The following is a 16,748-nucleotide window of genomic DNA, read 5'->3' as shown; positions in this document are numbered from 1 at the left end:
CCCTTCATTACCTGCCTGTGACCCTTTGTCGTCTCCGTGTGTAGAATCAGATGTCAGTTCCATTTCTCATTGGCTCAGCATGTCCCTCAAAGGTGGTTAAGATTCATAAACCGACCATACACGTTTTCTGAAGTCACAAAAATATATGAATCCTGCCGTCACTGGAGAGTGTGCTTTGATGGAGTCAAATTGGAAAGCAGGGCCAAACAGTATGGGAACTGTGGGGAGAGGAGTCCCTCCCCAACTGCCCAGACCAGAATGGTTGCATTCCTGCCGCTGTGCACAGCCCAATCCTGGTCTACTCCGTCTGGGCCTCCGCCAGGCCTCGGAGCCTGTGGCCTTAAAATCCACAGGTGTGACAGACAGCACTTATCTGCCCAGGAACAGCAAGGTAAGGTATGCATTTCCACAAACACCACTGTTCAAATTGCTCAGAATGCAGAGGAGCTAAGCCCTTCCTCGAGTCTCTGTAGGTTTTCCTTAAATTTGTGCCAAACAAAAATTTGGGTGAGGGAAAATGTTTAGGAATGACGCAATAAAAAATGTTAAGTGCCTAGCTCTCAAAGGAGAGCTTTTCTCATAATTGTACAATTTTTCAACCTATATATTCCCAACTAATCTCTAAAGCTTTCAGAGATTTAACCATTAATAATAAACCAAATAATAGATGCCATGAAGCCCAAAGGTAAAACTATGCTCTTCAACCAGGATTAAAAATACTACTGAACGAAACACAAAGTGCAGTTTGCCAACCTCAAGGTGCAGCCTCATTCGTTCATTCATTCCCAGTCACTGTCCTCATTCCCAGTCTGTCCCCGTCCCGGTTTTCTATGGGCCGAGCCCTGCCCTACTTAGAGCCTACACACAGGATCTGCCTTCAGCCAACATCAGAGCATCAACTTAAGCATGGCTTCCATCATCACTAGCACCCGTTTCAGGCCCCTCCTGATATCCTATCACAGCACTTCAAGACATTTATCCCCTAGCAAATAAACTATTTGTCCATTCTATAGTTTGATATCTGTTTCTTCTACGAGTCTACACATTCCAGAAGCTGGACACCAGAACTGTTGTGGTCATCAGTTTTGATGACCACACCCAGCACAGCATCCATCATATGGAATACTCAACCAAGAGTTATTTCCATTTCCAGTTGTTATCTGTAAAACTACCCATCATGGCACACTGGCTGTCACTGCCAAAGCTCGAAGGATATAAATGTTCATCTTACACCATCAGCTCCATCAGGGGTTATTTCATTGCAAGGGGTCCATGAACGTGGACAGGAGAAAAATGAGCTTTTTCTCGAGCCTCTAACAAAAATTCGCATCCCCTTCTATTACAAAGGTAGATCCTAAAACACACGACTGGTAGTACTTTTGGCTGCAGCACCAACAGAAACCACAGCCATTTTCACATCACATTACAGCGGAAAAATCATTTGGCTCATCATCCCCTCGCAAGTTACTGGACCACATGCTGGATAATGACATAGAATGTAATCATAAAAAACAAATATTACTCTGTCATAGGCTTTTTAGTCTCTTGTAACTGAATTTCAATATAATTGGTTTTCCCTTCTAATGACATGTACTCTATTTTATGCATTTAAAAACATGCATCTGTGGGGCGCCTGGGTAGCTCAGTCGGTTAAGCCACTGACTTCGGCTCAGGTCATGATCTCACGGTTTGAGGGTTCAAGCCCTGCGTTGGGCTCTGTGCTAACAGCTCAAAGCCTGGAGCCTGCTTCCTATTCTATGTCTCCCTCTCTCTCTGCCCTGCCCGCCACCACCCCACCACCCCACCAACAGCTTGCAGTCTGCCTCTCTCTCAAAAGTAAATAAACATTAAAAAAAAAATTTTTTTAACATGTGTCTGGATTCACCACACTGCCAAAGGGGTCTATGGGTCAAAAGAAAAAGCAGGAGGTGATAAGAATAAAAAATAAAAACCCTAGTCTACATCATTATCATGAGACATAAGTATCTGATGAACCAAAAAATACTTCTACTCTGTTTTCAATGGATTGAACATATTTTTACTCACTGGGGGAAAAAAATAAAGCATTTCTGAAAGACAATTCAAAATTAATAGAATTATTAAAGAAGTCATTTTTATAATAAATAAAAAAATTCATTTCATTAGTTTCAGTACAAAACTATAAAAAAAAAGAAATTCTTGGGGCACCTGGGTGGCTCAGTCAGTTGAGCATCTGATTCTGATTTCAGCTCAGGTCATGGGCTCGTGGGATTGAGCCCCACATCAGGGTCTGCACTGACAACACGAAGCCTGCTTGGGATTCTCTCCCTCCTCCTCTCTCTGACCCTCCCCTGCTCATGCTCGTGCTCTCTCAAAAATTAATAAACTTAAAAAAAAATTCTCAAGGGAAATTTACAAGTTTAATAGTTAACAGTTCAACTCTTAGATATCCTTGACAGACTCTCTTTTTTTGAGATGTAATTAACATATAACATTTTATTAGTTTTAGATGTACTACATAATGATCTATGTGTGTATGGCAAATGATGACCACAATAAGTCAACATCCATCACCACATATAGTTATTTTTTTTGTCATTAGAACTTTTAAGATCTATTCTCTTAGTATATTAATACCTCTTAGTAACTTTCAAATATGTAATACAGTATAGCTAACTGTAGTCACCATATTGTATATTAAATTCTCAGGCTTTATTTATCTTACAATTGAAAGTTTGTACCTTTTAACCACCTCCACCCATTTTGCCCACCCCGCCCGGCCTCTGGCAACACCAAACTGTTCTCTGTATCTATGAGTTTGGGTTGGTTGGTTTGTTTTAATTCCACATATAAGTGAGATCACACAGCATTTGATCTTTGGTATCTTTGACTCATTTCACTTAACATAATGCCCTCAAGGTTCATATACACTGTTGCAAGTTTTTGCAGGATTTCCTTCTTTTTTGTGGCTAAATAATATTCCTCTGTGTGTGTGTGTGTGTGTGTGTGTGTGTGTTTACATCACATCCTCTTTATTCATCTGTAGATGGAAACTTAAATTGTTCCCATGTCTTTAATGATATTGAACACTTTTATGGGATATTCTATGTTTATGTTTTTATTCATTTTTTGAGAGAGAGAGACAGAGTGTGAGTGAGGCAGAGAAAGAGGGGGAGACACAGAATCCAAAGTAGGCTCCAGGCTCTGAGCTGTCAGCACAGAGCCTGAAGATGTGGGGCTCAAACCCACAAACCACGAGATCATGCCCTGAGCCAAAGTTGGATGCTTGACTGAGCCACCCAGGCGCCCGAGATATTCTTGATAATGATGAAACTCCTCTAACTTATTTCCAGAAAGACACATCTTTGAATCAATGAGCCCCTAGGATTTGCAAAATGAGGATAGGAGCCAGACAGGGTTACAAAATCTATTCCACTCCTTTCTACCATAGTTACAACCTACCAGCTGGAAATTAGCCCCATTTTACTTCTGCAACAGCTCTGTGAATACACAGCACACCCACCAGGAAGAGTAACAGAGTAACCGTTCACACCTGCTGGGAGTTGCTTTAATCAGCCAACCATTAATACCCACAAAGCCAATTTTAAAAAGTAGCTCTGGGGAGAAAGGAGAAGCCAAGCCTGGATGGAATTAAAAGGCCAGTGAACAACATCCAGGGGCTGGGTCAACAGAAAAAGTTCAGAGAAGGTATAAATATCAACTTTTGCGAACCTCAGTGGCAGCCAGCAGGACCCAGCTGCGTTATGAGAATTGCTCTGGAAGACTAAATACCATAGCCTTTCACACAATTCAGACAGTTTTTGGCCAGTTCAGTTCAGCACCTCCAGTTACATTCAGTAACTTTCTCACTCTCTCCCACCAAAAGGAAAATAACAGGAAAGAAATGGTCCTCACACCCCTGCTCTCTTCTTCCTCCTCCCATTTCCCCTCTCCCTCACCCTCTCCCTATTTACACTGACACTTAGGACTTGAAGCCCAAGCTCTGCCTGCTTTAATCCACAGGCAGGAGTCACGTCTCTTTCAGAATATTAGCAAAACCCCCTAAACCTCACACAGTAAATATAAACCTAAAATTTCTAGAAGTTCACATACCCCACCATTCTCACCAGGACATTTCCTGGAAATCTGTGAACACATTCCTTGTCAGGTACACATCCACTAGAAAACCATCAACAACCAAACGAGGTCTGAAGGAAAATGAACGAGAAGTTTCCTTAAGGTAGCCCAGAGCAGCAGGGGAATACAGAGTTTGGGATGGCTGTTTAATCTGGGGAAAGTCATTTCCTCCCTCCCTGACTGACTGAGTTTCCTCAATTACCAGGCCATAGAAGTGGAGGAGATGGTCCTTAAGACATCTTCCAGCTCAAAAGTTCTGTGAAGGTCCATGTTGCCACAAGAGCCACACACACACACACACACACACACACACACACACACACAGAGTCAGGAAATGCTGGAAAGAGTCCATTTCAGCTTGAAGGTCTTCTTCCTCTTAGCGCTCACTCAAAAATTTTAGTTCCTTGTGTTTGTATTTCATTACAACCACAATGTATGAAACGTCTCACAGAAACCATTCCCATAACACTAGCAATACAGAGAGTGTGTGGCTAAAGTGAGTCAAAGCTTGTCTCAAAATAATCAGGACACTTACAATCCACATGCACAGTAAGTGATTTCTAAAGAAACTGGCACTGGGACAAGACAACTACTGAAAAAATTTAGGGGACCATATTATTCACGGAGGCTTCTGTGACTGCCAAAAGAGTAATCTTGTGCAGATTAACTGTCAATAAAATTTTTCAACAAAATGATTTCCAAAGTAAATATCTCAGTACATGTTTCTCCATTTGTATCAAAGTAATAAATACACAGTGTTTGTTTGTTTGTGTGTTTGTTTTTAATCAAATAGGACTATAACAAAATGCAGTAGTCCTGCCTCAGTCCTTCTTTCAAGGAAGGGGCTACCGCCGTCTCTTTGTCCTGACATTCAGTCATTTCTAAATAGTACACTTGTACTGCTATTTTCTGAGTGTAAGTCAGACATTATTTCCAAAATTTTTGCTACAGCCATTAAAGCCTTACCTCTGTTATATCCACTCTTCCAGTCTCTATCCATTTTTTTTAATTTCTGATATCATAATTTCCAGGATTCCTTTCTTATAGCATTCCTTATATTCCTTTTTTATACCATCCTGCTCTTATTGCGAAGAGGCAATGATTCTCCCATCTCTCTGAGGATATTATATCATTTTCTCCCTTTCCGCTAACTTTCTTTTTCCTGTTAGTTGGATTTGGCTTTAGCAATGGAAGCTTCCCTCAAACGTCAGACTCCTGGCAGCCCCTCACATTTCAAAATGAGGCAGTCAAATGCCCAAGCTCTATGTGCTTGGATGTGACCTGCCGACTGGTAGACTCACGGGAGGTCATCAAATTCCAGGCTGTAACTATGCTATCCTCCCAATAAAAGCATCCTCTGATCTGGGGCTGGTATAGCTTCAGGAATTCTGGGGTTTCCCAGTCTTGAGGTCCCTTCATCTTCTTGGTGTCAACCCAGAACCTCACCCTTCTCTTCTCTGGGACAGATCCCAAGGCAGAGTTCAATTTCTCTAGAGAATATATAAATCCATATTCTGCTGTGCGGGTTAAGGAAGAAGAGGAGAGATCTGAGAAGCAGAGCACACGGTTTACAGACCTCAACCAAACTCCTGGATTTTAACCCCAAACATCTCCCACTTTCCCCGGACCCAACCTCAGGCGGTAGTAGTGACTCGACATCAGGGGTCTTACAAAGTCTGGGGCGTGCAGTAAGAAGCCTCCCACCACCACCCTCTGGCCTGGACCCCTCAGTAGTTACCACTCTGCCATCATCTGCCAACACGTGATGACTGGCCCATCCAAAGCCACTTCGTCTCCACCTCCTTTTGGCCACATTACTTTTCTTTCTTTCTTTTGTTCTTTGGCTGTAATTATAGTGTCGTTATGGCTGCAAGCAGCGATAAACGTATCTCCACTCTTCTACTTTTAACTACAAGTTCTGTCTTCAACTTATTCTTAGGAAGAGTCCTAAAATGGCCTCATTACCATACGCTGGGCACTGGCTTCACATGGCAGTAGTGTGTAGACAAGCCTTGCTTCTCACAGTCCCGAATTCCAAAAGACAATCTTGCCGAATATGTAACTGTCAGTTAAGTATTCTTTTCATGATTAGGTCTTATTTGGAATGTGAATTTAATATTTACAATATGATACACAGTCATTTCATACATAGCAAATTTTTACAGTTATAGCATCAGATTACATGTCTTTCCTTTATTTTTAAATGTGAAATTGTACTGTACATTCAGTAATTCAATCCAGCCAAATTACGGCTGCTATTTGGGGACCGCAATTCACTTCACAGACTGAAAATAAAAAATTGCATTAAAATTTTATTACAAATTCAAATAGGGGCGCCTGGGTGGCTTAGTTGGTTAAGTATCTGATCCTTGATATCAACTCAGATCATGACCTCAGAGTCATGAGATCAAGACCCTTGTTGGGCTACAGGCTAAGTGTGGAGCTCGTGGGCATGTGCGTTCGGGGGAGGGGCAGAGGACAAAGAATCTTAAGCAGGCTCCACGGTTAGCCTGGAGCCCAACCGTATCAAGCATATTAATAATGAAAGACAAGGGGTACCTGGGTGGCTCAGTCAGTTAAGCGCCAGATTTCAGCTCAGGTCATGATCTCACAGTTTGTGGGTTCGAGCCCCGCATCAGGCTCTGTGCTGACAGCTCAGAGCCTGGAGCCTGCTTCGGATTCTGTGTCTCCCTCTCTCTGCCCCTCCCCCCACTCGCACTCTGTCTCTCTCTCTCAAAAATAAATATTTTTAAAAAATAAAAAATAATAATAATAAAGACAAAATACCCAGTACAGACAGCCCTATAACCCAAATGCTCAGTACCTTGTGAGCAATTAAGAGGCCTACCTGTAAGTTTTAAAAACACAGAAATACTTCCCATCTGGGCTGAAAGGGAACAGGCATGTTTCTAATAGTAACATTATGAAATACAGAAATAATTTATCAAGACCTTCTTTTGAACCAGAAAAAAAATCACAATTGGATGCCAATATTTCCCCACAAAATCCAGTGAAACTGACTATGGGGACCTAAGGAGGGTGGAAACGTCTCAGGTGAAGAAACATAAGGTTTGCCAGCAAATTCATAAAATTGCAAACTTTTGCCCAAATTACTTGGTTTAGAAGCTTACATATAGCCTGTTCGATTAAGTCACTGCAAGTCACAAAAGCCCATTAAAAATATTTTATCCACATTTTGACATATCTTTCATGTATCACAAAAAGATAAGTGATAGAAAGAAAGCAAGAAATGCAATAATGTGTTTTTTCCTTTATTTTTTTTAAATCTTTGTGTTTCTGAGATAGTTGAAGTAAAAAGATCAAAGGAACTATTAAATGACTTTAAAGCCAAGTAAATATTAATGTTGTGCTCCATGGATTCTGATCTAGGAATATTCAACATTCCCTAACATTCAAAACAGAGCATCTGAAAAATGTATTGCCTTGCTCTTTTCCATCAGATCATTAATTTGAGCAAAAGGATTGTTCTGCTCTTATTCAAATGGTAATAATTCTTTCAATGATAATAATCAATTAGTCTTGATAAGAGGAATAGAGATGAATGATGTTAAAATATTTACAAACAATATTTATAGCATTTAATTCACAATTTACCTAGTGGGCATGACAATTTAATAGCCTAGGGAAGGAAGTATAATCAATTCAATCACCAAATTTAAGAATTACCAAGTTACCTTCATAACTACAAATGTCTTTTTTTTTTAAGTGTATTTATTTATTTTGAGAGAGGAGGAGAAAGGGGGGGGGAGGGAGAGGGAGGGAGGGAGGGAGGGAGGGAGGGAGAGAGAGAGAGAGAGAGAGAGAGATATGCACATGAGCAGGGGAGGGGCAGAGAGAGAGGCACAGAGAAAGAGAACCCCAAGCAGGCTCAGCGCTGCCAGTGTGGGGGTCCAAAGTGGGGCTCGAACCCAGGAACCATAAGATCATGACCTAAGCCAAAATCAAGAGTCAGACACTTTACTGAGTCACCCTAGCACCCTAACTACAAATGTCATTATTACTTAAATGGGGGAATCAGACCCTGAACCCCCAGGCAGACCAAAATAGTGCCAGTCTCTATATTTAAACAGAAGTGTATCTTCTAAAAATGTCAAAATCAAATCTGCCCTGCACATTTTCCTATGACTTAAGTCTAAAGTGTTCTAGTCATTAATCTTTGATACATGTACCCAGTCCCTACATGTTGAACATTGTTCAATGGCAGTGACATGAAATGGTCCACAAAATCTTTTTTACTTTTTCTTCAACACTCTGCCCACCAAAATATCAGTCTCACTTAACAGGCCCCTGGGGGGAAAACATTTCTAAGTCAGTTTCTTTAATTTCCAATACCTAATAAGAAAAGACAGAGGCCCTAGGAGGCAAGTCACAATGGTGAGTTAGGTGACTGAAATAAATTCCAGGCCCACAGAGTCACCTGCAGGGCCACTGTGAAAAGCTACTCACAAACTTTTGGGCATCGGCTCATAAAGGTGCCCAGACAAGAGGTGGTAAATCCAATGGACACACTCAATGGGCGTTCACTAACATAGGACACACCGTAGAGACTCATGAAGACCGTTTGCCACACAAATACCCAGACAACTAAAGTCTTTACTGAACGAACAGAAACAACGAAATCCCAAACAAAGTCGCATACATGCTAAGCAATAGAAACCAGTTTCCATTTTTTTAATGTATAGTTTTTTACATTTTCTTGTAACAAAATAACTTTGGACAGATTGGCTATAATTATTATTTGCTTGGAGTTAAAGACTAAGCACTGAGAAGCGCTACAGGATGGTGATGAAGAGTGTGGCACCCACTTTTAATTTCTAGCCCTGGTGCTCACTCCCTGCACTGAGCCAGGTAAGTTAGGTAGGCACTCCGTGCCTTGGTTTCCTGGTAAAATGGGGATAATGATAGAAATGCCACATTCATAGGGTTGTCGTGAGAATGAAATGAATTCATGTGTGTACATCTCTATGTATATACACATATATGTGTATACAAACACATACGAATACACGGGGTCGGGGGAAGGTGTGTGGTGTGTGTAGAAATAATATTAAAAGTTAAATAACGATGCGCGTAGTAAGCATGCAAAAACCATTTAAGCTATACTTCTTATTCCTGCAACACTACTTATACACCAAATTACTTCATGTAGTGTTTCAGGTTCGAGTTAAGCAAACACTAAACGTGCAAATGTGTTTAACATGATGTTGTGTTAGAGATTACTTAAACTTATCAGCTGATTCCAAACATCTGTGCCCATATGGCCACTGATGAACGATAAGCTTATCTGAGTGATTGAGTGATTTCAACCAGTACCTTCCCCCACCACACTCCCACTGGCAGGAAGAGGCCATAAGAGAACCTGGTACATAAAGCACAAGGAGAATCTCTGAGTTGGGAAAGTACTTAACAGATTTGTACCTAGCTGACTCAGGTGAATATTCCCAGTATTAAATGAGGCTTCTGTGAATCTATCATCAGCCTGAATTCTAATACTTCACTGCATGACTGAAAGGAAGGGGTGGAAAAGAGAGTAAGTGGCACTAAATTATCTCATTACTGTTTTTACACCAATTTGGTTTTTTTTTTTATTTTTTTAACATTTATTTAGTTTTTGAGAGAGAGAGAGAGGGAGAGACAGCACACAAGCAGGGGAGGGGCAGAGAGAGAGGGAGACACAGAACTAGAAGCAGGCTCCAGGCTCTGAGCTGTCAGCACAGAGCCCAACGTGGGGCTCAAACTCACCAGTGTAGCCATGAGATCATGACCTGAGCCAAAGCCAGCTGTTTAACCGACTGAGCCACCCAGGCACCCCTACGCTAATTTGTTTTGATTAATGTTTTCACCTCTATAAGCCTCCCTTTGAGAAACTGTCTTTTGCTCCAGAATGCCACGCCTGTCTCAATCTTATGCTTCCTCAATCTCCTGCTAACCCCCTGACTCCCGACCTGATGAAATCCAGCCAGAATCAGGCATGTGCCAACCAATTCAGAGACTGGAAACATGATCGACGTCCATTCAGACAGACCTAGTAACTTGGGCCAAGAGATGTAGTGGTTATCTCCCTCAACAGTCTGCAGAAAGTCAAGAGCAAATGATGCAAGAGGCAACAGAGGACAAGAAGGAAGGTGGGAAATAGTAATAATGGCAAGGACAAAAGAGCCTCTAACAGTACTAGCCAAACACTGTTAACTCACTGCATCTTCATAGCAACTCTACAGATCCACTCAAATGTAACAGAGCCATCAAGTTGCTTCTTAGTCCCCAAAGTTCACTTTTTTTAAGATTTTATTTATTTATTTTGAGAGAGAGAGAGAGAGAGAGCACATGCACACACATAAATGGAGAATGGGCAGACAGAAAAAGAGAGAATCCCAAGCAGGCTCTGTGCGATTAACACAGAGCCCAACACAGGGCTCAGACCCATGAACCATGACATCATGTCCTAACCAAAATCAAGAGTTGGACACAACTGACTGAGCCGCCCAGGCACCAGAGTTTACATTTTCAAAAATTTACTTTAAAAGTTTGGGTCCAAAAACTGAAGATAGATACAATGTCTCAAAAAAATCTTACGGTATATAAAATCTTACGGTAAATGGTAAATAAAATATAGGAAAACCTACCAGACTCCTTTATTGAAGAAAGGACAAAGAAAAATAAGAAGCACAGGGATATTAGTAAACTAAATTACTCTTGGGGAACAATAATCTAAATCCCTAATCCATGCAAATGTCTCAAAAGTAAATAATTTAAAGCATTTTAGCAACCTATCCATAAGTGTCAAGATCTCTGGCAAAAGAGAACATGCAACGATAGAAACACGGCACTGCACTCAAACACACCCCAAAACAGCACTGCCTAGGGAAAGGCCTGATCACCAGATCACGATATTTAAAGGAGTGAAGTGCATATGGCTGAATTCAGAAAAATATGAAAGATTAATTTTTAAAAGCATAATTAAAGGGGCGCCTGGGTGGCTCAGTCGGTTAAGTGTCCGACTTCGGCTCAGGTCACGATCTCAGAGTCCGTGGGTTTGAGCCCCATGTCGGTCTCTGTGCCGACAGCTGGGAGCCTGGAGCCTACTTCGGATTCTGTGTCTCCTCCCTCTATCTCTGCCTCTCCCCCACTCACGCCCTGTCTCTGTCCCTCAAAAATAAATACACATTTAAAAAAAATGTTTAAGCCTAATTAAATATTATAAACATTTACTTTAATTCAAACAAATTTTAAACAAATTTGTTTTTCTATTTTTTCAGTAGACATTGCAAAGGAATTAGATGAAGCTGTCTTTATGCCCATCTTCTAAGCAAACACAAAAGGAGTTAAGAAAGAAGGAATACAATGAAGGAAGATTTTTCCTTAATAAACTGGGAGTGACAGAGAAACCCAGAGCACTGTATCATTACCAGATTACTGTGCAGCTTCATAACAGCTGCCAAATATTTTCAGTACATATTACAGAGTATTAAAAAATACTAAACGCAGAGTACCTAAGCCAAAAATGAAACTCAGAAGGGATAACAGATCAGACAATGGTAAAACATAAGGACTTGAGGTCTGTCAAAAAAAAATAATCCCATCTGGAAGCTATTTTCAGGAAAGGAAAGAATAAAACCCAGAAAGAAAGCTTCTATTAAGAATTCCATACTGTGAGAATAGAAATACATACACACAACTATGGGAAAGTACCATGAGATATGATCATATAGCAAAGAGTTTCTTAGCAGGAAAGTCTGAGGACCTCATTTTTTAAATTAATTATTGAAAAGAAAGATAAGGGTAGATATTATCCTCATATTACAACAGTCTGATAACTTACTGAGATACCAGGATCTTTTAAATTTGCTGCTGATTTAAGGAAGATCACTAGAGAATTTTTTCCCATCTCTATTTTCAAAAATGATTTTATAAATTTGTTACGTGACTTACAAGAAAAGGATGCAACTCGTCAAAAGTCTGTTAGTCTAGGGGCACCTGGGTGGCTCAGTCGGTTAAGCGGCCGACTTCGGCTCAGGTCAGGATCTCACGGTCTGTGAGTTCGAGCCCCGCGTTGTGCTCTGTGCTGACAGCTCAGAGCCTGGAGCCTGTTTCAGATTCTGTGTCTCCCTCTCTCTCTGACCCTTCCCTGCTCATGCTCTGTCTCTCTCTGTCTCAAAAATAAATAAATGTTTAAAAAAAAAAAAGTCTGTTAGTCTAAACATCACATATAGCTGAAGAGATAGTTTTAGCTTTCTCCCTATCATTCACTATCCCATTATGAGGTTCCAGAAAAAAGGTCTTTTGGGGTCTCAGGGCCAGGAGAAAAAAATACTGTGTTTCACATTAGCAAACACCTTTTTAAAAATTTATGGATGGGTGCCTGGTTGGCTTAGTCGGTAGAGCACACAACTCTTGATCTCAGGGTTATGAGTTCAAGCCCCACATTGGGCATGGAACCTACTTTAAAAAAACAAATTAATTTCAAAAAAAAATAAACATTCATGGATAATGTCAATCTTATTACTAACCATTCTCCTCTCTGCATTGCCTAATACAACACTCAGACAAATTTGCATACAAAGTTTAACGGTGGGACAGCAAGCAGAACTTCTATGAACTAACACCTCTTGGCCTTATCTAACTAATCAACTCATTCTACCCCCTCTGCATTTTTGTTGAGTTTTTTTTTTTTTCAAATTCTACTCTTTATGTGACTTTCTGTAGGAGTCTGGAATAAGATGGAGTGTAATCTTTTAAGTATAACCAAAAACTTGTAAGACTTGACTAATAAACGTGTTCTCATTTATGAAACAGAAACACTTCCATCTTCCCCAAAGAATCACTGTAGGGAGGAAATAAAATCATGTATTTGAAAAGTTTCAGCACATAAGCTTATTAGCTCTTGGTCTCCTTCCACTCTTTTAGGAAATACTTTCTCAATATAAAATTAATTTTCCTTATGCGCTCTGGAGTTAGCAGGCAATCAATTCGTTCACACATTGCTAATTTTTATGGTGTAACTAACTGGTTACAATTTTAAAAGGTTAATGTATATCCAGATACTTCCCGTAAAAAACACTGACTCTGGCCAAGACTCCCAGACCTATATATTAGGTGAAGTAAAAGTTTAACAAATCCTGCTGAATTTTAAATGAGGGTCATGTCAATGAAGATACTGCTAACAAAGAGACTGGGATACTAATATATTTCCCAGACCTGCTAATTTCCGATGTTTTCTTTTAACCAAACCGCATTTCCCAACTCAAATGGCGCACCCAGGAGCCCGCTGAAACATAACCTACATGAATGAGAGCTAAGAGGTCAGTAAGTGCCAACCACCACCGCTTACGTCCAAATGAGAATCGATATCAGCCCGCGTGCCTTTTAATACAATAACGAAAGAAGAGAAGCAGTGAAGGATGAAGCGCTTGGGGGAGACAGATCCTGAAATCCTTCAGCTGTCTCTTCCATTTTGGAGGGAGGGAGCGTACAGGGAACCGTCCTGATCAGGATGACAAGGAGCCACGAGGCACCGACTGCTGAGATGAGCCTACGCAGCTTACGTGAGTACGTCACAGTGTCCTCACCCACGATGGTCATCGCAGCTACCCACTCCTCGGGACCATCACAAAGCAGTTCCAAGGATCCTAAGGTGGCAGATCCCTACTAAGGCCACACTGCCACACTGGGGTACGCAGCCTGCCCACTGCATGAGGACACCAGGCCAGAGTGGCAAAGGGGACTGAAACCCAGCCAGCACAGGGGCTCTGAGGAAAAGAACACCTTCTTCTTGGCACAGAGGCACAGCCCACTAAGTAGGTTGTGTCCATCACAATGTGTCTCTCCAGAAGAGATGCCTTTGTCTGATTGTCCACCTAGAAGGGCCACTTTGGCCAATATTCATAAAGACAAAATATCACCAAGCAGCAGCCCTACCTAACAGATCCCCTAAATTCACCACTTCTCTGATACCTCCTTCTGGAGCATCCATGGTGACTGCTACGAAAACAGGAACACGAGTCTGGAATGCAGCCCTAACCAAGTAGCGGCAGAACCTCAGCCAGTTTCCCCATCCCTGACCTCTTCCATCACACCAAAAACCCAAATCTTCCCCTCTCCGCCCCACACTGTGCCCATGTCCTGCCCACATTCCCCTCAGTCCTGGAACAGTGCCCTGACCGATGGCCCCTGCCGGGCCTGGAGGAGGACCCAGGAAGCCGCAGGAAGGGGGATCATCTACAGATAAGGGCAAGCCCCAGACCCCACTTCCTGACCCTGCCGGGTGAACTTACAAGGCATTTTATCAAGACACAATGTTGTAAGGGGTCATTACTTCTAATGGCGCTTTTAGTGCTGTATTGTCTTTCAGCTACCATTAAATGTGAAATAGGATTCCACAAGCCAAACCGTATTCCAAAGTTTCAAACAAGCAAATTAGAAACTTTTTATAGCAGGTAAGTGCCCAGGCCTTCAGTCCTAGCCTCCTCCTCTTGACCTCAAGCAAGTCACCGGACCTCACTAAACTTCAGTTTCCAGGAAAGAAAGAAAAGGAAGCAAGGAAGGGAGGAAGGGAGACAAAAAGGGGAAGGGATAATGAAATATCTTCCTCCCACATCTGTTGTGAACACTGCAAAATGCAGTACAGGAAAGCATCCGGCAGAGAGCAAACCCCGAGAAAAGAGTCCCTATCGCAGACGCACAGTGCCTGGAATTCACGATGCCAGCATCCCAAAAGTTCTGGAAACCAAAGGTTTTGTCGTAACCCATTTGGCAGCAAAACAAGACCTGAACTGCCCCTGAGGCTATTTATAACCTTGTTTGTGTCCCATGTAGTATGAATATTCATACACTTTGCTGCGGAAATATTAATATACTTAATTACAGGGTGCTGTTCCAAACTCCCCCAAAGACACTGCATAATATGTGATGTATGTACCCTCAGCTGTCTGAAAGTTTAAAAAAACATTAATCCTGAAACACACCTGGTTCCCAGGGTCTGGGATGAGAGATTGAGAGTGTATCATAACCCATCCGTCAATCCAGGAAGGCGGCGGCTCGCTCAATCTACCCAACAGCGGTCTTAGACGCCAAACTGCAACATTTCCCACGGGCAAGCGGTCCGGATTTCTGAGAGCAGCAGGGGCTCCGCCCTGGGACAGGTGAAATCAGCATCCTGGTCTCAGCTGGCCAGGCCCAGGGCCTGAGGAGGAAAGAGCCGAAGGCTGTGCAGAAAGGGAATGTGGAGACCTGGCCCAGCACAAGTACTCCGCTTGCTCTCGGGAGGACCCAAGCCATCAGGCACATTCGTGGAACTTGTTTAGTTACTTTTTTTTTTTCCTAGATTTTCAAAGTGAATCTAGTTTTCATTCCCAACACTGGCTCCCTTGAGTCTGGGCATACTGCCACTGAATCACAAGGGCCACTCAAAGGGTTGTTTTTTTAAGCTGTTGAAAACATTAAGCTAAATAAGTGAATATTCTCCAGCCTCCCTCACCGTGCCCTTATACATCCTCACCATCCATTAAAATGACACTCCGTTCATTCCAAAAATATGCCACTCTTAGTAGATTATATATATAATGTGTACACTATAAATGATAAATATGAGTATTAATGAAACTGCAGCAAGGGGAAAGTGGAAAACTAAGAAGTACATCAAATTACTGTTTCTCTTTAGAGGACCACTCAAAGACCGAGACTACAGAAGCCCTGCCTGAAACACCACCTTTTCAAAGGCTCTTATTCTGGCCCCCTTCCAGTCCCACCCCTCCCTATGGGACAGAGACATCGCAGAGCCAAGTGGATGGACATGGGCACACATGGAGAGCCCATACAACCTCTTTCAAAACATACACTAGGCACCCAGGCTCCTTATAATCCCACCCAAATGAGCCCTGAGCTCGTTTCCCAAGGAGCTCACTTCTCACACCACTGTTTGCAAGTGAGACAGGAGACAGACCCCAGATGTCTGGCCAGGGAGACCACCGACTTGTGTGTGCAAAGCCCTCGTCAGTACAGAATGAAGCCCCCGTGACAAAACAAAGGAGAAAGTCCGAGCCAGCTCTCTCCCCCACCATGCTCTGGCACAGAACTCCGAGGAGTTGGAGAATTCTAAATTCAAACCTGGCTCACCAAGTTGTTATAAATAAAAGTATATTTAGCATTATCCATTCTCCCTTTTTTTTTTTTTTTTTTTTTTTTGGTCAGAAATCCAGCCCTCTCCCCTCTCCCGGTCAGTTTTAGCTCAGCACAGGGCTGCCTCACCGCAAAACACATTTCTCAAGGTCCGCTGCAGCCAAATGAGGCCATGTAACTTAGCTGCCACCAGCGGGATGGCAAGCGAATTGTGCATGCAACCGCTAGGTCACATCCTTTAAAAAGGAAATTGTTTTTTTTCTCCCTTCCTCTCTTCGCCTTCCTTTGGACTACAACTTGGACATAGTATTGAGGTGCCAGCCACAACCGAGAAGATGAGACAACAATGTGGGATGCCAAATAACAAGAAAGAAGGGACCAGGATCCCTGAGAGGCCGTATGGAGCGGAGCCACCAATATCACTCATCAAGTCTGAACTGTAAGGTGAGAGAGAAATAAACCTTGATCTTTTTTGAGCCGCTGAATTTTGACATTTC

At 42.1% G+C, this 16,748-nt stretch overlaps 1 protein-coding gene across 1 annotated transcript in view; it reads right to left on the bottom strand.

Moving 5' to 3' along the window:
• UTRN (utrophin) overlaps positions 1–6,819 on the bottom strand; it is a 408,075-nt gene extending 401,256 nt beyond the window's left edge. The window contains exon 1 of the mRNA XM_049653027.1: positions 12–6,819. Coding sequence (XP_049508984.1) covers positions 12–63 — 52 coding nt within the window. The 5' untranslated portion in view covers positions 64–6,819. The remainder of the gene's footprint in view (positions 1–11) is intronic.
• Between the last annotated feature and the right edge of the window lie 9,929 nt (positions 6,820–16,748).

The sequence above is a fragment of the Panthera uncia genome (genome assembly GCF_023721935.1).
Source record: "Panthera uncia isolate 11264 chromosome B2 unlocalized genomic scaffold, Puncia_PCG_1.0 HiC_scaffold_24, whole genome shotgun sequence".
NCBI lineage: Eukaryota > Metazoa > Chordata > Mammalia > Carnivora > Felidae > Panthera > Panthera uncia.
The sequence above is the reverse complement of the archived record's forward strand: the minus strand, read 5'-3'. Positions and strand labels throughout refer to the sequence as shown.